This window comes from Leopardus geoffroyi, chromosome C1 (assembly GCF_018350155.1).
Source record: "Leopardus geoffroyi isolate Oge1 chromosome C1, O.geoffroyi_Oge1_pat1.0, whole genome shotgun sequence".
NCBI classification, from domain to species: domain Eukaryota; kingdom Metazoa; phylum Chordata; class Mammalia; order Carnivora; family Felidae; genus Leopardus; species Leopardus geoffroyi.
Window position 1 is genome coordinate 189404992 of NC_059328.1, and position 15855 is coordinate 189420846.

Consider the following 15855-nt stretch of genomic DNA (forward strand, 5'->3'; position numbering starts at 1 on the left):
ATATAATCACAGTTTGGCTATCAAAATCAGAACACCTATACAATATATAATATATATAGTTATCTAATCCACAGTTCATGTTCTAATTTTGCTAGTAGTTCCCATAATGTCCTTTTTAGCTATTTTTCACAGTTTGTCTTCTTTTAATTTATAGTTTTTCTCTTATTTTCTCTTAATGTATTATGTTGAAAATTCTCCTAGGCTTGAACCATTCTGGAATTCCTATAATAAAACCATATGGAGCACCTTGGTGCCTCAGTCAGTTATGTGTCTGACTTCGTCTGAGGTCATGATCTCACAGTTTGTGAGTTCAAACCCCATGTCAGGCTTTATGCCAACAGCTCAGAGCCTGGGCCTGCTTAAGTTTTAGAGCCTCAAAAGGGGCTGAGAATTTGGGAATTCTCCAGGAATAATTTAGGAATCCAAGGAAAAACACAAGAATGAATACTACTATAAATAGATGCAGTAGTAAGAACTTGTTTTGCAATATTCATTTGCGATTAGACAATTTAAATATAGTATAAGCCTTTTTGTAGAAAATAGCCGACTGGAAAATTACCTTTGTTTCTATGTTTTAACTCTAGGGAGGTGTTCCCGTGGGCTTAGCATCGAAACCCTTTCAGATTCTGTATGGACACACTGATGAGGTATTGAGTGTTGGCATCAGCACTGAACTTGACATGGCAGTGTCAGGATCAAGGGTAAGATTTCACCTTTAAGAAATGCTAGTTTTTTCTACAAATTGTGAAACAATATTTAAATTTAAATTCTTTTCATGCTTGCTTTAGAAGCACATATGCTAAAATTGGAAAAATAATTTTTTTTCTAGAATTGGTAAAAGCATAGAAATTCTTTATTGTTTGTGTATGACTTGCAGAAGTAGGATTAATCCAGAAAGAAGAAACTTAAACAGACTGGATTCTATTTTGGGATTTTATTGGTCTTATAAGTTAAGGAAAGAGGGCATTTTATGAAATAAAAGACTATTTCAAATTTCAAGATTGAAATTTTTCCTAAGGTACATGTGCCTTGGTAGAATAATCATTTTCTAAGTTCCTTTCCTGTATTTATTTATCTGGCCCTCTTTCTTTTTGTGTTGTTCTGTTTCTTTTTTTCATATTCTAATATTTTCTGTGTAGGATGGCACTGTGATTATACATACCATTCAGAAAGGTCAGTACATGAGGACTTTACGACCACCTTGCGAGAGTTCTCTACTCCTCACTGTTCCTAATTTGGCGATATCTTGGGAAGGACATATTGTCATCTATTCCAGCATTGAAGAAAAGACCAATCTCAAGGTATATAACAGTTTCATACAGTAGGGCTAGACTATCTATAAGCCCATCTTTTCCTTTCCATATTATACTGTATTTATGAGATATTATTTTGTTTTAGGGATTTATATGGACTTATATAATACATGATTTCAAAAAGAATTTCTGATTATGTGGGACTTCATAAACTTAAGTGGAAATTATAACCAAATTAAATTCTTTTTGCACAGCCTGGGTATGAAAAAACAAGCCATGAATTATGTTTATTTTTCTTTCCATGATAAAGCTATTTAAAAACTAAGAGAATCTTGGGGCACCTGGCTGGCTCAGTTGATAGAACATGAGACCCTTGATCTCAGGGATGTGAGTTTGAGCCCCACATTGGGTGTAGAGATTACTTAAAAAGTTAAAAAAAAAAAAAAAAAACTTACAGGGGCACCCAGGTGGCTTGGTCAGTTAAGTGTCTGACTTCAGCTCGGGTCATGATCTCATGGTTCGTGAGCTCGAGCCCTGCATCGGGCTCTGTGCTGACAGCTCAGAGCCTGGAGCCTGCTTCAGATTCTCTGTCTACCTCTTTCTCTGCCCTTCCCCCACACATGCTCCCTCTCTCTCCCTCTTTCTCAAAAAAAAAGGGAGGGGGGAGCACCTAGGTGGCTCAGTCAATTAAGCAACTGACTTTACCTCAGGTCATGATCTCACAGGTCATGGGTTCGAGCTCCATGTCAGTCTCTGTGCTGACAGCTGAGAGCCTGGAGTCTGCTTCAGATTCTATGTCTCCCTCTCTCTCTGCCCCTCCCCTGCTCGTTCTCTGTCTCTGTTTCTCAAAAATAAATAAACGTTAAATAAAAATTAAAAAAAAAAACCTTATAGCTTTAAAAAAAGTTAAGAGAATCTTTTTGTTTTATGTTAAGAATGCGGGGTTTTTTAGACTGGATGAGGTTTTAATTCTTTTGGAGGGGTGAGAGTTCCTGTTTAATATTGTTTACTTAGCAATTATTTAGTTATTAAATATTTTCTTAAAGTATGAAATTATTTCTGATTTAAAATCACTTTAATAATAGTGTCTACACACTCTCTTATACATAACTGTATGTTTATTTCAACATTAAATTTGAAATCATTAAATCATTAAATTTTGAGATCATTAAATTATTTTCATCTAATCTTTATAGGATAAGAGTGCACTACATCTGTTTTCTGTAAATGGCAAATATTTAGGGTCTCAAGTCCTGACAGAACAAATATCAGATCTGTGTATCACTGGAGAACACATTATCACGGGCAGTTTACAAGGTTTCCTGTCCATAAGAGATCTCCACAGGTAAATAAAAAGAATTGTTGAAATCTCACTTAAGAAAAGGTGGTAATAGGGCACCTGGCTGGCTCACTTGATGGAGCATGCGACTCTTGATCTTGGGGTTGTGTGTTCAAGCCCTACATTGTTTGTATAGATTACTTAAAAATAAAATCTTAAAAAAAAAAAAAGGAAAAGAAAAAGTAGTAATACTTTCAGCCTAGAGTGGAAATCAGGAATCAAAGATTTCTAATCTTTTGGTTTATCATTTATTATGAACATGTCTTTTTTTTGATAACTCTGAAAAAAATTGAGAAAGCTAAAGAATTTCTGGATTAGTAAGTGAAATATAGATGTACATTTTTAAAATGTAGGATATTTTCTGTTACGTGTATTTTACCACAAGTAAAATTTTTTAAAAAACAGAAAAAAAATTTCATAGTGCCAAGCCTCAATTATGGATTTGGAAATTTGTTCAATTATAGTTTGAATTTTTACAAACTAAAGTTAGGGTTTAATTTTTTTTTTAATTGCGGTAAAACAAACTAAGGTATTTTTAAGGCTAATGTATGTGTTCATGATTGTGTGTATGTGTGTGTAAAATGGGTGGGGAGTCTTGTTATTAAAGTGAAGGGAAAGGATGTTTAAATAGTGGATACGTTTTTGAGCTCTGTATTCTTCGTATTTACTAGTTTATGTATACAAAGCACTGTTATTTCCTGTATTTGTATTTGTTATGCCCAAATACATTCTTTTCTTCCATTTTTAAAAAATTTATTGTGGCTTATTTACACTACTGAAACTATCTTGGCCCCTTCCAAGCCTTTCTTTTCTTTTCTTTTTTTTCCCCCCAAACCTTTCTTATAAATCATTTCCTGATCCATTGTGCTCTATCCTACCACATTCATGTCAGAATCATTTCTGTACCAACACCCATCCCTGTTTTTGTATGTCCCTTCTCATTTTTGTCATTCTTTCTCCTGTGGAAGAGCACTGAATCCCTATTTGAATCATATCTTTCCAACATTTTGTTTTACTCAGGGTATTATTAAGAGAATCTCAAATCAGGAAAATGAATGAGATCTTGTAGCAGGTTAGTCTAAACACAGTATGTACTTCAGAGGATTCTTCATTCTGTAATCCTAAAAGCCATGGATATTTTCCATAGTTGAGTTATGTTTTTATATCATAACCATATATTTATGGTTTTAAATATTATGTATTATTTTATATTATATATTTATACATATATCTTCTAAGACAAGGCAAATAGACCGATTTTATTGACCTTACCCCCCAACACATGCACACTGTTTTAGCTTTTTAATCAACAAGATGAAAATCTTTTAGTGAGAAGATTTTGGTTAGAAGAAAAAATATATATATTTGGTTGTATATATAGTTAGAAGAAAAACAGATGTTGAGAATGAGAAAAGATAGATTAAGTATTTTAAGTAATGCTATAATGTAGGCCCTTGTGTGAGCCATTCAACCTTTCTGAATCTAAGTTACACATCTGTAAAATTAGAATGGAGAACCAGGTGATCATTAAATTATCTTCCAGGTATTAAATTCCATGAATACGTTATGTATCCATGTAATTATGTGTGTGTGTTTTCTTTCTTTTCTAGTTTGAATCTCAGCATGAATCCATTAGCCATGCGGATGCCTATCCACTGTGTTTGTGTAACCAAAGAATACAGCCATATTCTTGTAGGATTAGAAGATGGCAAATTGATTGTAGTGGGTGTTGGCAAGCCAGCTGAGGTAAAACATAGCATCAAGAACTTCTTTTCCCGTACTATTGGGGATTCCTTTGGTTCTCCTTTGTTCCAGCTGAATCAGAAGTCTCCATTATGGATGAACAAATTAACCAAATTTGATTTTTCAAAGGGCAGTAAATGAAAAGGCGATAAAGCTAGTATTCAAGAGTGATGTTTATATTATGCTTAAATTGAAGGCATACATTTGACAGTTTCTGTCCTCTAAATGAATAAGAAAGTTCTTTTATTTTCTGTCTTTCCAAATCTAGATTCAAGACACGACTTGGATTTTTAATAAATAAGAGCCTTTATAAAAAATTAAATACAGGCTCAAACAATAAAACTATTTACTTTAATTTCAATAAATACCAGTATGACTGTATGTCAATTATCCTTTTGTAAAAGCATCATTTTTTTACTTGGAACTACAGATATCCCCATATAATATCCTAATTCTCGGTGAGTTTCCTGTAGTTACTGTAAATTTATTTGCCAGTGGTTTATCAATTACTGAACATTCAGATATCATAAATCTGATACTGTTTCTTAGAAAAGTTGGTGGCTATACTCCAAGTAATATAGTGATTCTGTTAGAAAGTTAATTGTATTACATAGAGTCAAATTAAGCATTATCAATTTTTATTGATACTATCAGTCTTTTCTGAGAAATCTAAAATAAAATATGGCATCTGTAGTAGTTGTTTCAAGAGAAGTCATTAGTGAATAACACAGTGTCACTGCTTTTAATAAATCTACCACGGATCATAGGAACCTTTTTGCTAAGTTTTCATCAGTTCTTATACCTGTTCAGGATATTATTATAACAAAAGAGAGGTCTTATTAAATTAAAGTGATTGCACCATTTACCTTCAGTTGTAACAGTCCCCCACAGAATGTCAGCAAGTCTGTATCTTGGTATTTCACTTACATTTAAAACATTTTAGGCATTTCTTCTCTTTGAGTATGTTTCACTTTCTGTGGATTACTCAAGTGTCCTTTAAATTTGCCTGCATCTCCCCACCTTAAGTAATTTTTCAGTTTCTGATTTTACTGAATTTTTTTATATGAAGTGACCATTATGTGCACACACTTTTCTTTTAAAAATCGATTGGAACAAAAACGCCTAAGCAACTTCATTTTGTAGGCTTAAATCAGTGTTTTGTACTGTTTATTAAGTAAGTTTTTTGTCCTTCTTGAAAGTTTTATGTAGTCTACAACACATAGAATCTGAATTGTGTGCAGATTTGGAATAAAAGTATTTTTTATCTGTTTTACATCTTTGGATGTATCAGTTGCAGTATGGATCTACTTTAGTACATAATCAAATACTTAGAATCTTGCATAATTAAGATATAATTCCATATGACAGTATGATTAAAGCTTTAGTTATGAAAAGATCTTTATGTAAAGATCTAAATTTATCATAAAAGATCAAAGTCTTGATTAATGTGTACTTTAAGCCATGTATCAGTTTTGTATATTACACTGTCAGTATGAAATTCATATTTATTAATCTTATGGTAAAGTGATAATAGATTAATGGAAATAATGTTTCTGAAAATGAAAATGCAAAACAAGCATGCTAAAGTGTCTTTGCATGAGGCTTGGTTTTTTTTTTTTTATCCCTTTAATAAATGTACCCTAGAGAAGGGTAACCATTAAAAAAGGCTGGCAGAGAAATAAAAAATAGATTATACTTGGGAAAGTAATTCCAACAAGTCATATTGTTAGTTTGAGAAATGTGTCCCACATGGATTCTTTTTTGCCTTACCTAGAATTATAAGCACTTTTAGAGGGGCATTTATTTACCGATTGGATTAATATTTAATTAATAATTGTTATGTGCTGAGAAGCGTGCTAGATGGTACAAATTTAATGGTGAACAAATGTGATTCTCACCTTCAGAGAGCTTATGCTATACTTGTTCTCTAAATTATATTTTATCATTTTGTTGCTAAATGTCATTTTTTGAAATTCTTATATCAAAATACTCTAAAATTATTTTGTTTCCATCAGAACATTATTGTACTTTCTTATTATCCTTGTGATTAGCATCAATAGTACTTTAAATATAAAAGGAGAAAATCCTCAAAATTATGTGTCTTATTAGCTAAAGTAAAATTCAGAAGATTATTTTAATGAACTGTGAAATATATTTCTTTAATTTATAAAGAAAAGGACTGATAATTTGGACAAACTGGGACATTTAATTTTAAAATTTACACATTGGCATTAGACCTTTCTCAGTTGAAAGACAATTGGTATAGAGAAGCCTTTCTTTAATTATTATTAATCAAGAATCATTAAAATGTTAATATGAATGATTCTGCTAACAAAACTTACATTCTTACATTCTGCATCCTACAAAATCAGTGTCTTATATATCAGTCTCACTTCTTTTTTTTCTTTCTTTTTTTCTTAATCACATCTGTTGTTCATTTCTCTGGATTACCTTAAACAGATGCGTTCAGGTCAGCTTTCTCGAAAATTGTGGGGATCTAGCAAGCGGCTCAGCCAGATTTCAGCTGGAGAAACTGAATATAATACTCAAGATTCCAAGTGATTACTATTTCCATCTTCTGTCATGGATAACTGAAACTTGATTTATTGCTTCGTCACTTTAACCACATCTCTCAACTATCTGAATGTTTCAGGGCTTTTATCACTGAAAATCATTTAGGGATTATCAAAATTGAATATGCAATGTGTATAAAGGCATAGGTTGTATTATTAGCCACTTTAATTTCTGGTTAATATTAAATCCAGTTGTATTGACTAATTATTGGTCTACACTAAGGTGGATTTGAAAACATACATTTGAATTAGATTTGTGGTTCATTCCTAAAGATCATTAGATCCATTAAAAAAAAAAAAAACTTCTAAAAAATTAAGAAATACCATATGATTCCCTTATTATTCCAAACAACAAAATTTAAGGTATTTCTAATAAAATAGTACAGATGATGGGACAGTTGAGAGACATGGCTTTTAATATATTCTTTAGTTAATCATTTTCCTATTTACTGACCACCATATTTAAAAATATATCAGTTTATTTATGGAACTCCTGATTGGAGGTAATATTTTAAAGGCATCTGTTGCACACTTAGATTTTCAAAACTCAGTGTAAATTCCAGGTTTTCATGATAAGTTGACTATAAGACTATTGAAACCGGTACATTGGGTCATTCCACTACTGCTAGCATATTACTAATGAGAACTTATTGAAATGTATTATTATATGCTTAAATAATAAAGGTTGAGTAGGAATAAGAGAAGCTGAGATATATTTTGCAGGTGTATTTCATTAGTAGTATAATTAAGGAAAAATGCTGATTATAATTTTGACAGTTGGATCCTTTAAGTAGCATAGTTTATTATCTGCAAAGTTCAAAATTTCTTGGTTTATTCTTTACTAAGCAAATACTGTGTTTCCCCAATAATTAGAAGTGTTAGCAATGATACCCAAATACATTAACATTTTTACCTAGAACTTCCATGTGATTGATACATGAATTAAAAAGATAATGCATCATTAAAGTAGTCACTTAGACATAGTAATTGTTAAAGACACATTTCTATTTCATGTTATGTATACCTTTTAAGATTATAATTAATTTTATTATACATAGTTAAGTGTTACATTATGTTTTACTGTTCGAAATTTTAAAGTAAAATGCTGATAAATTTATTTTGGAATTCAAAGTGGTTGATAAGCCTAGTGCTTTTATAAGGTCATCCTTTTGAGTTAGGTCAGAGAGCTTTTACAACTACAAGTGTCCTTAATCTGAGATACCACGGGTTTGGGGTAATATATGAATCCCCTGAAATTGTGTGGAAATTCTGTGTGTTAACTGCAGTTTTTTTTTTTCAGGAGTGAGTGAGTGTGTGGCTTTCATAAAGGGGTTTCTAATCAGAAGGGGGAAAAAAGATAATAATAGCTTCTTACAAAATAATATTCCTTTTTATTCCACAAATCATAGATTTCCTTACATCCAATTCTCTTCTCCATGGAATCTTTGAGAACCTTTCCCTCTGCAATTCTTCTGTTGCCCCCAGTATCTATTGCCCTTTTCTTTATAATTCTATGAATGAGTAAAAAATTTATGAGAAGTAAAGGATTCTGTTTAGGGAAGCTTTTTGAATAGATATGATCTGTTCAAGTCAGGACTAATAAAAATTTATAGAAGAATTTTCTTTACAATTATTTAAAATCATCTGTTTTATTCAGTGAAAACAAAAACAAAAAACCATGTTTTAGATAAGTAACACTGAAACAAACTGGTGCAGCAAGTATAAAATAGAGCACATGTAAATGTGAAGATTTCCTTTTTAAGGGTTTCAGGAATTTGTGATGAAAATGTCTCAAATCAGTAAAGATAATTATGATTTATTGAATTTATTGCTTCTATTTATTTCATTTTATTTTTTCTATTACATTTTTTAGAAGGTTTCAAGTCAGCAAAACCAACACGATTGATTTGGGGTATTTTAAATGTTAATTTTTAAAAAAACTTTTCTGAATCAAAACTTCGGAAATTTTTCTTTTGCTTACTTATCCATTGACTGTGGTATAGTGTTGCCTTCTTTATTTTTAAGGTTACTTAATAATGGTTTTAGAATTATTTTGGAAAGTTACAAAGAAGTTTAACTGAAATTATTAGGGAAAAATTCCTAAATTTATGATGTTTTAAAATTACCAGGGAAAAATTCCTAAATTTATGGTGTTTTACTTTGCTGCTTTTTAGATTGAAGAACCAAACAAGCAGTATTCATTTTATATCACAAATAGAAGACCCTTTGTTCACAGTAAAATAAATATCCTACCTAGACTAACAATAGATGTTTAGAGCTATGGAATTCTTCCTTATATTACTTTTTCCAAAAAAGTGAAAGCCAAAAATGTAGGATTTTGAGGAAAATCTGATAATACTAGCAACAGTCTAAAGGAATGGAAGTTAACTTTATTAAACAAATACAGTAGAACCATTAGTTGAATAATATAAACCTCTTTTAAACAGTGTAGCCCACTGAATTAATTCAAAAAATGACCAGATAAAATCACTGAAAAGATATACTTTGGGGATTCTGGTGTATTTAGATGTTATCCATAGAAACGGTTTCTGCTTATATAATGGGAGAAGTGAACAACAGTGTGATGAAAATGGAATAACAAGTAGACATTTCAGTTGATAAATACAGTATCTCAACTTGGCTGCTATGAAGTTTGTTGTCTAAAGAAACTTTCATCTGCTTTTGTTTCTTGACACTGGTAATAATGATGGAAATAAAAATCTCAGCATCCTGTGATAGGAAGAGGTTTATACTAAAATAATGATTTTACTTTTAGAAAGTGAGATTTAAAATATTAAAGCATATAATACCTGTGTTCATTTAGAAAATAAAGCAAATTTTCAACTCTCCAATCAGTATTCTGTCATTACTTAGATAAAATTGGAGGAGAGAAGGAAAAATAGATCAGGGCATGGGAATTAGAAAAGTATATAAAAATAAAGCTTGTCCAGTTGGTTTAAAATCTTTTTAAGCCTAGAAAGCTTGTGTCAGCTATTATTAAGTGTCTATCTATTAACTTCCATTAGGTCACAGTGGTTTTTTTTTTAGGTCACAGCCTTTTGTCAGAGAGAAAAATGCCAGATATTCATGTGTCATCAGCAAGAAACATCAGTGAGGCTTCCTTTTTTTCTGTTAGGCATACAACAATTATCCTTAAGAGACTGGTATTGAAAGTTACTTTTACATTTCTGAAGCAATAAGTGTACCCTCATAATTAATTAGAATTCAGATTTGAAAGTTAAATCTTAAGCTAAGATTTTTTTTTATATTTTACTTGAATAGGAGTAAGCAGAGAAAATTTTAACTTGAATACCAGATTTTTATTTAATGATGATCGACACATGGCCTTTGTCCTGAAGTGTATTTTATATTGTGACTAAAGAAATCACTCATGAAAATCTTCTAGTTAAATTTAAAGAGGTTAACTCCTTTTATATATTTACTTTCACGAAATGAGTAGCATTGTCTTTATCACCTTTCCAATGAAAAGATGCAAGTACATGGACTATATTAAACATAAATATTAGATAATATGTACTATCATAGGGTATGTGTACGGGTGAGTGAAGGTTGGTCTCTTCAAATACATCAGTAAATTTGTCTTCCATTAATTCTTAAACCTGTCTGTAGGATGTAATTTTTGATATAAGAAATGAAATAAATTATTTTTCTTTTCTAAATCTAATCCTTTGTTTTCCTCTATCAGCCAGACTCCTAGCTTGTCCTAATTTACTGTTCCTTTCATCCACTGACTCTGTTCTTTCCCAGTAAGTAGGCAATCTTAAATATTTATCACTCTCAACAAATATCCACTCTCAGTATTCTTTTTTGCCTAATTCGTTTATCGTATGTACCCAGCATTTGCTTTGCTTTAAATTTGATCCCACCCAGAACATTGTTCTGAAGAGTTTTTCTGTATCAGAGTCCTGGTGGTGCTTTTTCTGATGACATTGTTGCAACAACAGTACAGTGTTACCAGTCATCATTTCAATATTGTTAAAATGTTGGCCACAACTTTAGTTCTTTAATTTGAATCCAGCATTTTCTAAGCCAGTGTTTCTTCGCTGAGATTGTAGATCAGACTTGTCCATGAAGATAGATAGATAGACAGACACACACACACACACACACACACACACACAGAAGTTTAGGCACTGTTCTGGACTTTCTGAATCTCTTGGTACAAAAAAAAATTATCCCAGAATTTATATGTTGTCTTAAAATATTTTCTGCTATAGAAATTATATCCATCCATTTTTAGGAATCATTGCATATTCACAGGCTTATATGAAACTAGGTTTAATCTTTGTCCTTGGAAACATTTTGTCTAAAATGTGCTTGGAATGGCTTTCCTATCTTCATTTTGCTTGCCACCACAACAACCAAATTTCCTTTTCAGTTGCATCATTCTTATAATTTTCTTCAAACCTGTCATATTTGAATATTCTAACTAATAGTGGTTCCAACAAAAAAGATACTATGCTGTTTGCTTATATTAGTTCCTAGTGACTGTTAGTGAATATTTTTGCATATTTGAATTTGGTAACATTTTCAAGTATCAATAAAAAGCATGATTTACAAAATGCTAGGTTTAAAAATACAATTGGATCTCTTATAGCCTTAAAGGAAATGATATAATTTTTCTAATTAAAAAGCATTGGGTATATATATTCCCTAAGTACTTCTGATGACTTTATGGAATAATCTTTAATTTTTTTCATATAAAAAGTCCTAGTATTTCAGAAAATAAAGCATTGACATTTAAGATATTTAGGCATAATATTGGAAACAATGCAATTTTCTACATTAAAAGTATAAGGCCATCCTAGATATAGGAGTTACGTGATTTTCTTCAGGATAAGAACCTGTGTAAAAGTGGCTATATTATACATTTTTTGGTTAGATTGTATAAATCATCAGACATATCTTAGGTTATCTCACATGTGGGTGATTTCTAAACAGGATTTGGACCTATGAAGCAAATGGCTGTAGTAAAAAATAAAAGGACAGAAATCAACTGTGTTTACTTTTGTCTTAATGCCTATAATCTTAAGAACTGAGAATTCAAAGGAACAAGTAGAAAGTTACTAATCTAACATTTGTTTTCTGTGGTATGGTTTTAATGTTTCCTTGGAAACTTACTTTGTAAATATTACCATAATAACACTAACAACAGCACAGTTATGTCATTGAAAGAATTACCCATTCAGTTTTCAAAGTTGACTATTAATGGAGTTTGGGGTGTGTTTGTGTGTGTGTTTTCACTTATAATGGGTGTCACATTATTTAAAATTTATAACTATTTTTGAACATACAAAATGATTATCTCCTTATTCCAATGTAGCATTGTAATTTGAGAACAAAAAACAAGTTAGGATTTAGGTAGGGTTGAAAAATAAAATTATATTTTATTGTTTTAAATAAAAACTTTAAAAGTCTTATTCCAAGTGGACGTTTTAAAATTTTATTTTGGCAATAATATCTTTCAACTTAATATGTATTAAAACCAGAGGTTCTCTGATAGCCAGTGTATTAACTAGGTAATATTAAAATGCTATTTTTTATGTTCCTTCCCTTGGAAATATTTCCCACACCATCCAAGCAATGTGTTTTAAGACTTAGGGGGTTCAACCTACAAATTCAACATATGCACATCTTGCATTTTGAAGGAAAAGGACTTATCTGTGATGGCCGCCATTTTGCTCTTCAGAATGCTAAAATTATATTAATCAATAAATACTTCAGAAAATGGTTCTGGTAAGGAGATACCAGTTGTCACACTTAACTGAAAAAATTCAGCCTCTTAAATTCTTATATAGGGATTAAAGAGAATAACTATTTATTCCTCTGGGGTTTTGATTGCTTTTTTAAATATTTATAATAGTGTCTACCTTTTTCCAAAATTATGGCATATTACAGCAAATATCTTACTATCAAAGATCTTTTACATTTTAGACTTTTTCTTCCATATTCTGCATTTTACTGTTTTCTGTGATTCAGAAATACTATCACCAAAAATATCTTTGGATACTGTTTATTTTATAGTTAGCTTTATGTAAGAAAAACTGTTACAAAACTGTATGGCTGCTCTGTTGTCTTCAGAAACTCTTAAGGAGTATGGCTTTCTTTTCCCCAGTTGTACGCTTTTTATATAGTTGGAGTAAAACAATTAGCAAAAAGTAAGCAGAGATCTAGCTAGACAGTCCTTTTCTATCAGATGCTTTGCTACAGAAATGAATCGATTAAGACAGAAAACTATCAAACATATATGTTTGTCTCTTATGTCAGTTTTTCTGGGACCCAGATTAAACAGGAACATTTCAGTGTTATCACAGATGGTGACAGTGACTTGAATGCATATATATGCACATAAAGGAGAATAGCTGAAAATTCGGAATTACTTGTTTTAAAAAAAAAAAACACTTGCAAATTGTGCTGCTACTTAAATATTTAAGGAATTCAGAATGTTGTGTAGTTATCATAAAATGGTCCTTCTCATTTGTATTACTGGAATTGACCATGAGAAAGAATATCAAGGCTTATTTATATCTAATTATTGACTGCAAACTGTGACTTAATATTTGTATGCCAAAAAAAGTGGTCTTAAAGTTGAGAAAATTTTAGATTTAATAAAAATGTGTAAATTTTGATTAGTCTTCTCATTAAAATGAAGTTACTGTTAATTTGGTGCAATACATTCTTTCCTTCCTCATCCTTTTAAGATTAAATATATAAGTTGTATATTTTATTTTGTTACATTGAGTGCTGTTTTAAATTTTTCAGTGTGTATATATGAGCTAATATGTTTCTGTATAGCATGATTGAAGATAATTGAGAATTTTGCACTTTTTTTAGTCCTTTGGAAATTTGTATTCTAACAGCTTTTAAGAATGTACACTTATTTTGTACATAATACATTAGCTTTGTGTATTAAATGGGTTTAAATCAAATAAAAAAATGATGTTACTTTCTTCAGTTTATCTGCAATTGTCACTTCATGGTCTGATTAGAATTTAGCCATGGCTAAATTATTTGGGCAAGGGATTGAATAGTTTTTGTTAAGCAGTAATCACTGCTTCTTTCGTTGAGAATCTCTTCTGTAGTCCTATGTGTACAAGATAAAGATTATGTTAAATGACCAGTTTTTGTCATACATAAAACAGATATTAAGCCTTTGGTTATAAATCTCCCTAGAAACAGTTACGTTTTCCTCCCTCGGTTAATGATCATGAGAGATTTCCATTTGTAGTTAAATAATACATTGAGCTGAGTTTTTTAAAACTTTTATTTCCTTTCATATAATTAAAATCTTTTATTCATCAACTTTTGACAGTCTAAATGTTGACCTAATTCTCCTGTGTTTGTTAGGGTTAATAAAATTTAATCCATAATAAAACAGAATTCTAAGCTCTGTTCTAGTACTTTTTTAGTAGTTTAAGGTTTTTAGTACTTTTGTTTCTAGATCTAGAGTAATGACACAACAGAAATGAACATTAACCTTTTTGTAGCCTAATACCATCTTTGCATGATGCTACACTTTTAGTCACAGGACAAAGCCATGTTATTTAAAGGCTTAATTAAGGCTGCCTTGGGACACCTGGGCCGCTCAGTCCATTGAGTCCAACTTCGGCTCAGGTCATGATCTCATGGTTCATGGGTTCGAGCCCGCCTCTGGCTCTTTGCTGACACCTTGGAGCCTGGAGCCTGCTTCAGATTCTGTGTCTCCCTCTGTCTCTGTCCCCTCCCCTGTTCATGCTCTCTCTCTCTCAAAAATAAATAAACATTAAAAAAAATAATAAGACTGCCTTGCTTCTCTGAAATAAGTCAATAATGCCATACCAAGCATCAAACAAATGTATTTATTTTATGCAATTATACTGGAGTTATATTTTCTTACCATGTATCATTCATTTGATGGGAAATTAAACCATTTTTTGAAACCTTTTATTATGAAATTTTTTTACTACTTTTTTCACTACTAAACATACTAGAATAATTTTGAAGTCTATTCAATACTTGTAAAACTCTTTGCCTCACAGTATGTTTGGTTTATTTTCTAAAGTTGTGTCAGGGGCACCTAGCTGGCTCAGTTGGTTAAGCATCTGACTTCGGCTCAGGTCATGATCTCATGGTTCATGGGGTTGAGCCCTGTGTCAGGCTCTTTGCTGACAGCTCTGAGCCTGGAGGCTGCTTCGGATTCTGGGTCTCCCTATCTCTCATTCAAAAATGAATAAACATTTTAAAATTAAAAAAAAAACAACAACAACAACAATAGAAAGTGTCCCTTCAAAAGTGGTTCAATTGTAACTTTGCAGAAATTGGAGAGTGAGAGGAAGGCCTCAAAAAATTTGTGAATTAGCATTTTTCATGATCTAGTGATAGAAACTTCTTTTTGAAAGTAAGTGCCTTCTTACAGTATTCAACTTTAACTTATGTCCCAAATCATTTAACAAATCATGGATTCTCAAGCGTGCCTGGGTGGCTCAGTCAGTTAAGTGTCTGACTCTTGACTTCAGCTCAGGTCATGATCTGACAGTTTGTGGGTTTGAGCCCTGCATTGGACTCTGTGCTGACAGTGTGGAGCCTGCTTGGGATTCTCTCCCTCTCTCTCTTCCCCTCCCCTGTTGGCACACTCTCTGTCAGAATAAATTTTCAAAAAATCATGGATTCTCAGAAGAAAATAGTGTGCCAAGTCATTCCTATGCATATGGCATGATGATTAAAGAGAAGTAAAGATGGGTTTAATTATTTAACCTAGAACAATAGTTGCAGAATCCTATTTAAGCATCTTTGGTCAGAATACTTCAAGCAACATCACAGAGGCATTTACATATGGGAAAACACATAAGAATGTGTTTAATGAGAACTTGAACAGTCAAATAGGTTGAAAATGGACATTGACAGCTTAAAAACGATGAGATTTTACATCTGAAAGGGAATATGTGGG

General features: G+C 31.5%; 1 protein-coding gene across 17 annotated transcripts in view; it reads left to right on the forward strand.

Moving 5' to 3' along the window:
• NBEAL1 (neurobeachin like 1) overlaps positions 1 to 13888 on the forward strand; it is a 178289-nt gene extending 164401 nt beyond the window's left edge. For 12 of the 17 annotated variants that reach the window (XM_045480816.1, XM_045480823.1, XM_045480813.1 and 9 more), the window contains 4 exons: positions 585 to 701; positions 1140 to 1301; positions 2450 to 2598; positions 4203 to 6473. In XM_045480816.1, coding sequence (XP_045336772.1) covers positions 585 to 701; positions 1140 to 1301; positions 2450 to 2598; positions 4203 to 4476 — 702 coding nt within the window. In that variant the 3' untranslated portion in view covers positions 4477 to 6473. Of the gene's footprint in view, positions 1 to 584; positions 702 to 1139; positions 1302 to 2449; positions 2599 to 4202; positions 6474 to 6795 lie in introns of those variants that run through there. The other 5 variants (XM_045480827.1, XM_045480817.1, XM_045480826.1 and 2 more) reach the window with 1 other exon arrangement.
• Positions 13889 to 15855: the final 1967 nt, after the last annotated feature.